The 14,326-nt window shown below is 34.6% G+C and overlaps 1 protein-coding gene across 4 annotated transcripts in view; it reads left to right on the top strand.

The window, feature by feature from the left end:
- The window catches only part of ham (hamlet), a 67,539-nt gene that overhangs the window by 25,796 nt on the left and 27,417 nt on the right, over positions 1–14,326 (top strand). The window contains exon 1 of one of the 4 annotated variants that reach the window (XM_066297450.1): positions 987–1,038. The exons of 2 other annotated variants lie outside the window; for them this stretch is intronic. In XM_066297450.1, the coding sequence (XP_066153547.1) occupies positions 1,002–1,038 (37 nt within the window). In that variant the 5' untranslated portion in view covers positions 987–1,001. Of the gene's footprint in view, positions 1–986; positions 1,039–10,728; positions 10,972–14,326 lie in introns of those variants that run through there. One more of the 4 variants, XM_066297451.1, reaches the window with a different exon arrangement.

Here is a 14,326-nt window from a genome sequence, read left to right as displayed (position 1 = left end):
AAGATTATGTCGAAAAAATGATTAAAGGCTTTGAACAACAAATGTTAAAAAGTATTTAAAAATAAGTGATACTAAATAAAAAATTTAATTGTAAGTTAAAATATTTAAATAAATTTTGTTCCTCTACTTTTGACCCATAATATGTTTTAGAATATATTTTTTAATTTGCAGTTTAAAAAACTTTAACAAATAAACCTTTACATTATTATATTTCTTTTTAATTTTAATTAATTGCAGCCATTGTAATAGACTCTATCACGTTCATGTTGTTCTAGAAAAAAAAATCGAATTAAAAAAGTCGTATTTTGGTTATAGGTATGAATGAGTGGACAATTCTTTTACATTTTTAAAAAAATTAGTAAAGATTTATTTTCGTTACAAACCGAATTGTCAAGTGAAATACATAGTAGAAATTCGATACTCAACACAAATGCCATAATCTTGTAGAGGAAACGTCTCAGCTGTAAATTTTGGTTACCATTTTGATACACGTAATGAACCTTAGTCAGCGATTGTGAATGTCAACATATCAGTTAATCAACCAACCAAGACACAACCTCATCACACTAAAATTTCATATGACCTATACCAGGAAACATGCAATGAATCCTCCATTTTCCCATACCGAAGTGATGTTTACACATGCATAGTTATTCTTCCGTTTGCCAAATAGTCAGTTCATCAATATCACGACTCCTATCAGGGACGCCTAATGAGTGACTCTCATCCATCAATAAAAAGAAAACAAAAGCAATAACCTCCGGACTTATCAAATGGGATAAAACATAACACAAAGGCGCATCAATGCCTTCTGCAAGTTAAGAGCGATAAGAAGTGTGGGAAAACGTTTTATCAACAGGAGCACCACTTGCGTTGGATGCCTTCTCATCGCTGCTGGAGTCTGTTGGATTTTTGGTGACAGTTGACATTTAGAATTCGGAGTGGGTGAAGGAACGTTCAGTTGCGTGCACAAGTGAAAATTACGCATTTTGCTGGGTACTATGCGTATGCAGATGTCGGATGCTGCGAGTTCGACAGGTGAGTGGGGAAAAATTCGAATATTTTTCCAGTTTTCTTATATTAAAAAAAAAATTTTTTGACTTCATTAAGTGTCGAAAAAAAAAATTTTTTCAAAATTTTTGAAATCTACTTGACGCATATCAGAGTCGCCAAACTTCAGCAATAGAAATTTTCTTATACGGTACAAGTCTAAGCCAGGGAAACATGTTAACCAATCGCCTTGTCTAGTTATCGCAACAATGTATGTATATATCGGAAATAATCTCTTTTAGACGAAACGAAACTTCGGTCCTCTCTCTATCCAGACTAATGGAGTAGTGGAATTAGGTAATTTGTCATGTACAGTGACAGTCGGGGTGTAGTGCTGCTTCATCTTGTCAGTTTCAGCCCTTAATGTATGACTATTTACATTCAAAACGAGTTTTTTATATCTTGCTGATAAGTGAGTGACTGAAAAAAACTAAAATAGGTCATTATCAGTTCTTATGGAATATGAAAGTGATGGGAATGATGATTAATTTAAAATGTTTGCTATAGAGTATACCGGGTATCAAAGAAAGTGGGTACATCTTGTAACTTTTATGTTGCCTCATGTAAAAGTTAAAAATTTGGATCACTGATACAAATCAATTTTTGTGAATAATTTTGAATTTATGTAGTTTTCGGTTCTTTCCGAGTTCGAAGGAAAGGAGGCAAGGAATTTCCAGAGAATTTTTGGTTTTTTCTAACGGCTATTGTATTTTTCCTCATTTTCAACAGACAGGTAATTTAGATACATTCCTGATAGCTTAAGAATTACGGAGGTGTTCTTCTTTTTATTCATAATTTTGTTTTATCTCCCTGAATTTTCCAACAGGTATTTAACTTAGTAGAGATTCAAAGGTCTCTAGAGCTGGGGTGTGTATTTCAATTTGCTGACGTAGGATTTCAAAGACGCTCTCATATACAGGGTGGTTTTAAGGACATGGCCAAACTTCAAGGGGTGATTATTTGGTTGGTTCTAAGATGGCAAATTTTTATAAATATAGTTTTGGTAATGCTTCGTTTTCAAGATACAGGGAGTCAAATTTTTAACAAAAAATCGTTTTTTCATAAATATATATTAATCCTTCGGCCGATTTTGTCGAAGTTTTGCATCTACTTATGGTTAAATGTTTTTTTACTGAAAAAATGCGTACTACTTGTGAAAGTGTAGTTTCAATGAAGCGCTTTGCTAGTTTGATCTTTTTTTTAATTTCCAGCGTTACTCCTGTGCACGCCACGGCCAAAAGGAGACAAACAATTTCTAGCTTAAACATTGCTTTTCCCTACATTAAAAATCGTCACTAAGTTCTGACGTCATACTAGATCGCTTTTTCTTGTCATTTAGGAGTTTTTGCCAATGTGAAACAATTTTTAAAAAAAGTTTAATTCCCCGTATTTTCAAAACGAAGCATTACCGGACCTACTTTTATGTAAATTTTTGTCTTAGAATCACTCAAAAAATGATTTTTTGATGTTCGGCTATGCACTTAAACAACACCCTATCTACAAACTTCACAACGTCTACATATTTTGACTTTCGTCTTCACTAATTAAAAATATTTTTTTTAGAAAGGAAAAGGTCGCATGTAAGAAAATTTAATTTAGTATAAAAAAAATTAGGAACCAAAGTTCGAACCCTCCGAAAGATTTAATAATTACTGCGTAAAATGAACAACTTTAAACCCCTCTACATAGTTTACTTTATAACCCTGTTTTATTAACAAACACCTCCAGGCAAGAAATCTAATCAGCGGGGGAATCCGCTTTCAATATGCTGCAAGTCAGCTGCCCATAAATTATGGAGGAGATATGTCCCAAATTAGTTTCTTTGTTTACATTCGCAGTTATGAAATTAAGAGGCAATTTATGTCGTTTCAAATCCGTGCATAGAATTGTTTGGAAACTTCCATTCCAGCAAACGACGCAACCAACTCTTGCTCCAACCCGCAACCACCAATAAAACAAACAATTACCGGCACTTAATTAATCGTTTTGAGATAGCAACCCTTATCACATGAACCCTAACGAGCGAATAACAACCCCTGGAAGAGTCTTAAAAAGCGCGAGTCTTTGATAGGGCCATCTGGATAGCGACGTTCATTTGTCTGCCGGGGGGCTCTGAGTGCCACTCGTCTAACCGAACCATTAGTCGAGAGATGCACAGAAATGAGTGAAGAGAAAGAGGGGAAAATAAAGTTAAAAATTACTGCTATTACTTACTACAGTTTTTTGATGCTGTTTTAGTATTCATTTAGAGTGAAAAGAGTTCATTTTTAAAATCAATTAGAAGGAATGTAGTGTCTAATTATTTGTCTGAAATGTTAATAACCATAACACGCATAGTTATTTTTGAGTGATTCGGATAGCCATAAACGTTAAAATATTATGTCTGAGCTGTCCAATAACTCTGATACATGTTTATGTTGGGTGGCATTTATAGGATCCGACCGAAGTCGTTAAATTTGAGAGACGTAATTATGAAACTGATTTGCCAGAGGCGGAGCTGGCGATCTACCAACAAATCACTCAAAGATATCCCATTAATAAAAAAAAATGTTAATTTGAAGGCAATAATTTTGAGTTACCGTCGAACCCTTTCCATGAAAAGCAAGCAAATCGTGGTAACTCGAGAAGTTTTCCTGAGCAGAGCAGCAATATATATTCGCACGCAGGCTGAATGCATGCCTAATGTAAAATAATGAATCACTATCAAAACAGCAGTTAAACCTGAAACCAAAACCAAAAACCATAACTTATATTGATCAGAAACGTGACTTGGAACGGATTCCGTCAGCTGGCGATCGTCTCCTCTCCTGACGATCGCCATTTTATCGGTTTGTGCGACTTTTGTTTCTCTCTTTCGTCTTGGTGGGTGAAGAAACATGGAGGGTTTTACGGTCAGTAGCGTCCTATTTTAATTTCGCACTGTCTAAAAATAATTAGTTTCTCTCTCTCTCTCTCTCTCTCACTCTCTCTCTCTCTCTCTATGACAATATATGATAGATTTCTGAATTTAAAAAAAATAGAAAATACGAAAATAAAATTTCTAAGGAATGAAAACACTATCTGCTAATTCTCTGATAATGACCCTGATAACTTTTTAGCAAATTTCTTTAACTATTTTAATTGACAATTCTCAAATTGTATCTACCACTTCAGATGTTTCACGAACCAATTATAATAAATATGCGTCTTGCTAAGCTGCTATAAAACACTTGAATTCCTAAACTGAGAATTGAGGAACATCCCTGTGTACTTCTGAGGCTCATTTATGGCACATACCATCGTGACATTTCAAATCCAAAAATCAGTTTATAATCTTTATCCGATTAGATAATTTTTCGATTTGATTTATACAAAGTGTTTGGCAACTTATCGGACAAACTACAATTACGTATGCACTGTTACATAAGAAGTTTATTTCTCAACAAAAGCTAACGGAAGTCCTACAGGTAACCAGATAAACCATAAAAAATGTTTATTTATTCTGTGCTATAAAAATTGTTAGAAATTTTTTCCATTAGCTTGAACGCAAACTTAGGCTCGTCGAATCCATTTGTGGTGGATTAGTTCGCATGTTCCTCCTGCTTGCTGTTCTCGAAGACGCAAATTATCGGTCGCCGAAGAACTGCGAGACTGCCAAAAGACGGTTTCACAATTATTCAATATTCTGCACTTTGGTACGGTCGACCTCGTTTTTTAAATATTCCCATAAAAAAAAATCTAACGGATTTAGATCTGGAGACCGCAGAGGCCAAGCTATTGGTCTACCCTAGCCGAATTAATTTATCCCGTGTACTTGAGTTAAATAATTTCGGACATTAAACGATAATGTTGGAGGCGTTCCGTTGTGCATAAATCACATATGTGCGTCTTCGGACCGTCAAAGGCACATCTTCAAAAAGGATAGGCAAAGAAGAGGAAACAATATTGTACTTTGTACAGTCAAATGGATGCGTTAATGTAATAAAATAAATAAGCTTTTATTATTGTAGAACTTCCATTAAATTTTTTTTTTGACAAATTGACTTCTTATGTAATAGTGCATATGTGCTTGAGCTTATTCAATAAGTTATGAGACACCGAGTATAACCACGGCATATCAAAATGAATCAGCTGGATCAACTTCCACTTCTTCGTTTATAAGAGACAAAATAAATGGGGGAGGTATCTATCGAAAAGCAGTTTCAAGCCAATTTAATTCAGCTTTTTATATATGTATATGCTTAATTAACCATTTTTTCATCAGTATTACACCAATAACTCGCAGATTATGGTGAGTCAGTTCTTTGCGGAAAAATCCAAATTAATTAAGATCCTTAATATTTTAATTGTACCATATGGTCGATTATGCATTTAAATGGCCTGAAAATGCAGCAATACTGAGATAAATCGAAGAAGGAACTAACTCCAATAACTCCTTGATGATTTGTATGTATACCAATTCAAGATCGTCTCATATCGCTCACTGGTTGATTTATTATTTTGTATGTGAATTGATTTTGAACTTTACTATTTTCAAACCAATTATTATCAATTTTGGAAAACTTCCATATAAGACAAATTATTAAAGTTTTTTCTTTTTCCGCAGGCATTATTCCTTAAATGGAAACATTCATTCATTCTACACCCAATACATCTGCTGAACACCAACCGCCTAAAACAAAACCCAATTTGTAACTGAGCCTAAATCGCTGAATAGCTAGGGCTTACGCCCCATTCTTTAGCAGAATAGCGACAAAACAATGAAATAAACTAAATATAATAAAACCACTGAACAGGAGTAAACCGAAGTGTTATTATACACTTTTCAATTGCTTCAGTATTACTTCATTATTTCCGATATTAATGACAAGTAAATTCAATTGCACACGCAGTTTAATAGACAGAACCGGACTCATGAGTTTCTGTCATAGACATTCGACTAGCACTAGATGAGATAGATTGAGGGTTTAACTTCGAATTGCCCCTATTTAAACTACAGCATGATTACACCTGTAGGATGCTATCAATAGGAGAAGATAAAATTTAAAACTCTGATCAACACTTTTATGACAATTCTTGCTACGGTCCTTGGAAATATATCACTTAAGATCAATACAAAATAAGCGTGCACAACTGAACCACGCGCAGATGTTTAAGACTAAAGAGAAATCTTTTTCTAATTTTTGAGGGGTGTCAAAAAAGCACGTTGGGGGTGAAGCACCCTTAACAAATAAAATATTGAAAAGGAAATCTTCCATTATTGCAGCTTTGTTTTAAATTTATGAATGCCAATTTTAGATCGGGGGATGAGATTTTAAATGGTCGTATATTACAAGTACCCAAGTTTAAAAGACTGATAAAAGTTTTTTTTTAATATCGCAGCTAAAGCAACGAAATATTCACACACTCCTCTTTGACGTCTTCATTTATTTCAATTGTGGAAAAAGTTGTGGATTCATTGCGAACCGTTAGCAATCACGCCTTTCTCGACATAGCAGAAAAACCCCATCAAAACCCTTGAAACCATCCTTTTAAAATAACCCTCTAAACATACAAAAAAAAGCAATTTCGCACGGCCATCCTGTAAGAAACCCAATAGTTCAAGGGTTAAAAACGCCGCTTTTACCCTTTTTTGGGGCTGAAAGATCTTGTTAAAAACATATAAAATGCGGAATTAACCACCATGAAACCGAAATAAGGGTTTGAGAAATGACTTGCGCCAGGTAGCAGAAAGAGTTATAGAAAAGGGGTGGAACAGGTAAATTCCGAGTTTCCGATTATTATTTATGAATTCTGGAAATAACGTTCCTTTAAATACAATTATAAAGAGTGATCAGTTCGAGTAAAATAAAATTTTTAAATAATCAGAACCCCATCCGTTACTACAATGAGATAAATTCGAAGGGTCTTTTTGAACTCTTTGGAGAATAGTCTGCGCAAATGGGAAGAGATGTGAACATGATGAAACAAGAAGAAACGTTCTTAGCAAGAAGCGTCATCGAAATAGATCTCTAGCAAAAGAACAAAGTCTTTTGAAGAAATAAATGTCGAAAAAGTGCAGAATTTCAATCAGTTCCACCATGTTTTCAGTTTCACACGAAGCATATTGTGATATCGTCCCAACAGATATAAATAACATAATTTAAAAGTCAGACACAACATGCACATATGTCATATTCATTGTTTTCTCCCTCCAAATACGAACAAATCTGTATCATAGGGTAAAACATTTTAAATTTGCACCATTTATCTCGCAGCATAACTAATATCCAAAACAGAGACAGAACCACCCCAGTATCAAGCTACTGAAACGAGATAGGATTATTTATATGAATTTTTCCCCTTTTAGTACGTGGGACTGTGTCAAATGGGGTTATCATCGTGTTTGCACGGTGTATATTACAGTCATATATGGAGATATTATGAGAGATTTATGGCTGCATATATTGTGCAATTCAATGACAAGTTTTTTGAAACGTGTCTCTCCTTTATTTGAAACAATAATTCTCCATCAAGTTTTCCATGAGCTTTGTATATTTATTTTCAGCGCTAAATTGTCTCTTTTGAATCAAGTTTTCATTCCAGAGCCTCTAATTTAATATCAGTTGATAAGTCAAAACAAGAGCATCAACAAGCTCCTGTCAGAAACAGCAACAGACTTTAAAATGGGAGCTTAAAAGTGTTCACGAGAAATTCACGAGAAGGCGCCTGAGAGGCGTCACGACGCCAAATTGATTTCGGGATGCGATACTTGGTATCCTGCGGGTTTTGTAATTACGGGGGAAAGTGCTGTTTTTGACTTATAACGCTGGAGAATGGGGCTTTGGAGATGTTTTGATGAAGACCGAGGTTCCTATTTAGGCAAATTTATTTTTTATGATGAAATTTCCCGGGGGAGTATGAAAGGGATTTAATTTTTGCTAAATTTTAATTTGTAAGTCCATATTTATAGTATAGGGCGAACCGAAATCGTTTTTTTTTGGTATTTCGGTGCTTGTGTGTGCTAATTAGTGGTTTATTTGTTACGTACTTTTCTCCACAGATTTTACTCGCCATTAGAGGTGATTTATTACATCCGTTACGTCTAGTTGGGTTTACGTGCCTTCATGTATTGAATCATGGCTCTGCCCAGAAATTTAACTCATTTACTTGTATATTGGCTCCATTCTGCTTTCTCTAAGTTGCAGTCTTCAATCTCACCCACATAACTAGACCCTTTATCCAGATATCCTATCCACGTCCTATTCCTGACACTTTAAAAGGATTTCCTTTCCCAATCGCATTCATAGAAATCCAACAATGGAACTCGGGATATAGATGGTCATATATCTTATCTAAACGTGCTTTAAAGTTGGGGCCATTGCATTTAAATTTGGTCATTCCGGCGTTTGTTGCTCGGGCCACGCGATAATTCACTCTGATCTTATCAGTTTTAAAGTTTTTTTCTCAATGGAAAATCCATTGGGTCAATTTCGACAAAGGAGAATAGTTGCAGCGAGTGCCTCTGCTTGGCCCTTTTAATCGCTGGGGTTAATGAATGGTAACGGATTTTTACCCCCTGGGTAATGTGTCAAGGCAAATAAGCCCTAAGAGACTCTAGAATCAAGAAAAATGTCCTCGAGACATCAATAGCTTAAACAGCAAATAAAATATCTCGCTCCTGTCTTTATTTTGTTTGCAGAGACGGACTCTGGAGCATAATCGAAACGAAGTTACAGAAATTTTCCGAAAGGAGTTGTACACATTCAGAAGATTTTTGTTCGTGGTGGTAATGATGGAAATGATGAAGTATTTTTTAAATGTTGTCCCCTTTAAGATAAAAAGTACGGTTCTGAAAATAGCTTTGCAGTTAAACAGTCGGGAAGACAAAACGCAGCATGTCTTGCTCTCGATGAACGCACCCAACATATTATTAGTGGCCACCCTTGTCGAAAGGTGCGCGGAAGTCCTTTATTCTCTCCAGGAATTCAATGAGAATGCGATCAGATCAGAAATCAGAACTGCATATTCGCGTTATTCTTTTCTTTGCTTGCGGCAATTTGACAAAAGTTAACGCTGTCTGGGGTGGGAACTACTCATTACGTTTAACGAACTTTTTAACTTCTTTTATGCTGTATCTTTAACGATGTTTGCTTTTGTTTGAAGCCTTTTCCTAAAATATTCTCTTGCCTCCAAAACGTCCCATCTTACACGATACAATTACAAAGATCTGAGACAGGTAAAAGCCAACTGCTTTGAACCCCAAATTTAACACAAACGTCTTTATCAGCTTCTCGCTAGATTTCACATTCATAGACTTACTATCTGTGCCGACCCAACATCCCTCTTTAAAGTCAAATTTTTTATCCTTTCCATTTTCATTTAAATTTTTATTTGACTGAGACGTCACAAAGTCAGCCACTTAAATTCACATCCTTTAAATGGCGTTTTGCATGTAATTCGATATTTTGTCGAGATTTTTTCAATTGGTTTTAGTTTATATGAAAATTAGGGGTTTTCTGGTTTTTTTATTTATGTGTTAACCGTTCCTAGGGCCTCTTTCGAATGGGTATTGTTGTGATTCCAGTTTGGCTCGATATACATTCCTTTGTAACTTTAGTAGAAATATATCATGTTTTAATATGGATATTTCAGTTTTTCAGTTAGTGGGAAACTGTTTGAAACTCGAAAGTAAGAGATCGACACAAACGTGTTAAGTAGGAGAATAAATTGTTGTTTTTGTGGCATTACGATAAATGGCAAAGACTCAACATTTTTGGACTTTCACGTGTAAAGAGTAGGAAGATGATAAGTTATAGTTTAACAAAGAACACTTCTTCGCTACTTTAGGTTCTTTCGATTCCGAGTCCAAGAATTTGAAAATCCGAGATGACGATCATCAGAAGAATTAAATTTGATGATGGTTCCTAAAAATAAAAACGTCGGAGTGCAAGTATGACTTCACCACGTTGTAGAAAAAGAAAAGTTGTAACGATGAAGTCTGAAACACTTTCAATTACCTCGCGACAAAGCTGAAGAAAAAATAAAATCATTTTCTTAGAACGTCAGTTTTTTCCCAGATACCTACGAAAGTCATCGGAATATTCCAAATTTTAAACCTGCATTTTCTTGAATTTCTAATTGCGCAATTTAGCCAACCTCGAGTCTCCGTAGTATCAAGAGTACCGGATGTCCTCATAATTGAGTTCTACAAACGGACACCCTGTACACGAAATTTATTATAAACTGGAAAAATAGAATTCCATAACGACCTGAAATATAGGTCAACCCTGCAGGTTAAGGACAGGCTAAATAATCCTCCTAGTAGATGATTTGTCAGAAGGACCTAAATAAGCAATCACGTCCACGAGTCCAACAAAAGAAGAAACCCGTCTACTAGACGTCCCATAAATCATTGCGAAACCACAATTACCCAAACAAAAACCACCTTTACGGCGCACAAAAGCTAAAAGCTCATTAAAAAGCTTCGCTCCGTGCACAAACCGTCGCTCTATATACATACCTACCCAACATTACATCTCTCCGATCTCTGAGATAACGGAGGAGCGGTGGAGGGGAGAGCGTAGCTTTCGGCTATCCCTAGGGATTCCACATAAACCACGCCCTCTACGCCCCTCCCCAGACTCCGCCTTGTATCCCGGATAGTCCCTGAATCTTTACTGTCTCTGGTGATCTCTCAGTGTGGGCTCAATGCTTGATCAGCGCTGTCATTCATCATGTACTTTTTTGGACGAGTGATGCGAACGTCCCCTGTGATGTAATTTCAGGCTGTAGTCACGTCACTGGTGATCGGGCTCAGTTTTGTAGTGATCGAATTACAAGAAGAATTGTGACTGTAGGAATTCGGTCTTCTTTGGTTTGTGTGCGGTTGGGCTGGACTGGGGTCCAGGTTTACTGTCAAGATTGCGGCGGTACTGTTCCAACACAACCACATTATGACAGGTAATGAATTATTGATTAATCTTTCAGATTTATCTCTGTTCCATTAGATCAGTAATTCGTAATTGGGTCAAATAAGTTAGGTCTTGTTTTGTTTTGACAAATGTCCATATTTGTATTTTCCTGTCAGAAATGCAGTAATTTCCTGATGTTATTTTCGTTTAACCAATGTTTAATGTTTTCCTAGAAGTGAATTGAATTTCGTTAGTATTAAAGCGCTGTTTCATGATTAAATCTGAAGGTCCTCATGGAGTCGTTGCATGACAGTTTTCCCATAACCATTGGTGTAACTCGAACCTTCATGGTGTATTTCTATCTATATATTTTTAATTGCACATTAACGTGCAAGATGTGTAAAAATAATATTTTGTTACATGACTACTAGTTTGAAATTTTTGATTTTGCACTTGTTGCATATAATACTTGTTCCACGAATGATGTTTAGTTGTTAAAAAATCGATTTTTGCAGGGGTCCTTCACAATAATCTTTGTGACAGCATACGAAAGTAGAAAAAATTTATTAGTTGTTGATATGACGCGTTATGGTGGGGCGCTTTTTAAAGTGGGCGCATTTGCATTTCTTCCCTTAAAGTTAAGCTCAAGTAGACCTTGAAGTTTGCAATATATTATTCCAGCTATTTTCTATAGAAACATTGCAAAGGACGCAGATTTTTTAATTGTGTGGAAACGGTTTGATAAAGTTATCAGTTTGGTGCTTAAACAGGTAATAAATTAGCTTTAAGACACATACACACACACAATTTTTATGTGAGTAATTTATGAATGATTGATACTAGCAGTTGAAATAAAACTCGTTCTAGGGACTGTTATAAAGGGCTGCATGTACATATATGTAAAGAACCTAAAATAATCATAAATAACAGGATTCAGTAAATACCGATGTAGCAAAGTTGATGCTTAAAGTGAAATTAACTGTTGATCTGAAAGATTTTTTCTTTTGACAAATATGACGAACCATAATTTTTATTTTGAGGTATTTCTGGTTAGGAAACTAAGATTTTATAATTAGTTTATATACACGCACCAAAAATTTCTTTTTACCAATTTTTTTCTTTCAATTAAAAAAAAAAATGTAAGGCTAAGTTCATACGTTCTGTTGAGCCACCCTGCATATTTAACTTGAGCAAACTGGTACCTATCCTGTTCCTTGTCGAGCACAATCAGACTGGTATTCTTCGTTCCAAGGTTCTCTGAACCACCGTGGACAATATACAAGTTAAAATCGGCGTGAAATTTGTGCAAGGATGCGTCCGCCGATTCTTCACTTGTAACTCTTAGAACCCTATTGAAAAATAATCACTTTACCAGCATAACCGTGTCAGTCAACCCATTATCTTTAAGATGAACCCGGTATTGTTTCAATGTGCTTAAACCAGGAGACAATGGTATCAATTGAGATGGTTCGCAGAAGCGAGCACATAACGTTTATGTTCGAAGTTCTTTCACTAAAATTGTTAGAAACGGATGTTAATTTTTTTTTCTTTCAGTATTTATTGTCGAGGTGTGTGTTATGCATAAATGTATAATGAGTTAATGGTTGTATTCCGTCAGGTGTTCACTAACTTGGGAATTTACTGTAGACTGTTATAGATAATGAGAAAAATATATATACTATAATGAGGAAGAATTTTTTGTAACAACGAAAAAGTTAGGAAAACCCACAATAGAAAAAGGAGTAGGAGACTATGATATGAAATATAGATCATGATATCTAAGAAAGATTTCATAAAATTCAAATTTTTTATTGCTGTTTCCGATACACCCTGTATATGTATATGTAAGTCGCTTCTTTTTTTTTCAATTTATTAGTATGTTCTTTGGATCAAAATGAGAAAAAATATCCCTATAAGCATACTAAAAAAAAACATTTTAAGCATTTAAAAATATATATATATATTGCTAAATACAGGGGGTCACAATCCTCATGTAAAACGAAAAATTTCGACAGTCCTTTGGGAAAATTGTGAATTCGAAAAAAACAATTTTTTTAGTCTCTGGAGATTTTAAAATTTTGAGACATTTATATCAATTTTCGAGTTGCATTACGTTTGTTCAGAAATGTGCAGAAGTTTAGATTTTACTTTTAATATCGAAACCGAAATGAGATGCGAAAAATAATCGAGGAAATGGAAAATTTGTATCTTTCACTGCCTCGTTCGAAATAATCACGAAAATTACAAAAATCTACTGGGCGTTACTATTTTTGTGTTAAATTGTAAAATATCACTTCCGTGGGCAAACTCTTGAAGTTCCTTAATGAACTCTGCATGTCTAAAACAGAATCGTGATAAATAGTTTTATGGAACAGTAAAAAAAAACATTTTTTTCTAAACTTCGATTTATTTTTATTTTAGTATTTTGGGAATAAAATGTTTCACTTAACTTTTTATCAAATTGAGACAAAGAACATTTAGTCTTAATTTGATCCGAGGAAGATCTATTTGCTAAATTTTGTAACCATTCAGGAACATCAAATTATTACTTATCTGTATCTCATTAGCATAATCATTTTGAAACGGATATCCTACAACACATAAAATCATATCTCTCTAGTGGTTCAAGGAAAATGTACCACCGCAAGTTAGTTTGGATTGAGTGTTATCTTTGAAAAAAGTTATATTTATAACCTATATTTTAAGATCAAGTCGTAAATGGAGCTTAATGCAGATTTGTGATAAAGGAAATGAAATTTGGAGTAGAAATTTATTGTTTTTGAGTATAGGCATAGGAATTTACTGAAATCTCAATTGAAATCTTGTTTGAAGTATTATTAGCAATAATGGTTTTGCGTTGTTTTTTGAAGATTGTCAACAGAGCTCTAAATCTAATGGCATTTCTTCTTAAGTATCACACATGTAATGCCCATCAAGTTTTTAATACACGGGGTGTTTCAAATTCGAGCCACATCACAAAACGATAAATGCAGCTTTGAATGGATTAAACCAATAATTGCGCATTTTTGTCGTCAATAATGTTCTGAAGCAATATCTAAAAAATCCCGATTCCTTCCTATTTTGGAAAATTTGAAAAAAAGAACTGCAACGAGATAATAAAATCTCTATTAAATAACACTTTTTATCTGAGTTTAGTTTCATCTTTTGATGTAAAAATTTATCATTTTATCACAATGTGACGCCAGAAAATGGAATTTCTGTGTATGTATACATATAATAAAATAATATTTCCATCCATCCATAATATTGTGATTGATGTTATAACTATGTCTGATAAACTTCTCGCCTCTGATTTGGTATCTATAAAATTTAATATTTTATGGTTGGGACACCTAGAGCTCGCCTTTAGTAATACAAATTCGTTGTCGTATAATTAGCGTATA

The sequence above is a fragment of the Euwallacea fornicatus genome, chromosome 28 (genome assembly GCF_040115645.1).
Source record: "Euwallacea fornicatus isolate EFF26 chromosome 28, ASM4011564v1, whole genome shotgun sequence".
Taxonomy (NCBI): domain Eukaryota; kingdom Metazoa; phylum Arthropoda; class Insecta; order Coleoptera; family Curculionidae; genus Euwallacea; species Euwallacea fornicatus.
The sequence above is the reverse complement of the archived record's forward strand: the minus strand, read 5'-3'. Positions and strand labels throughout refer to the sequence as shown.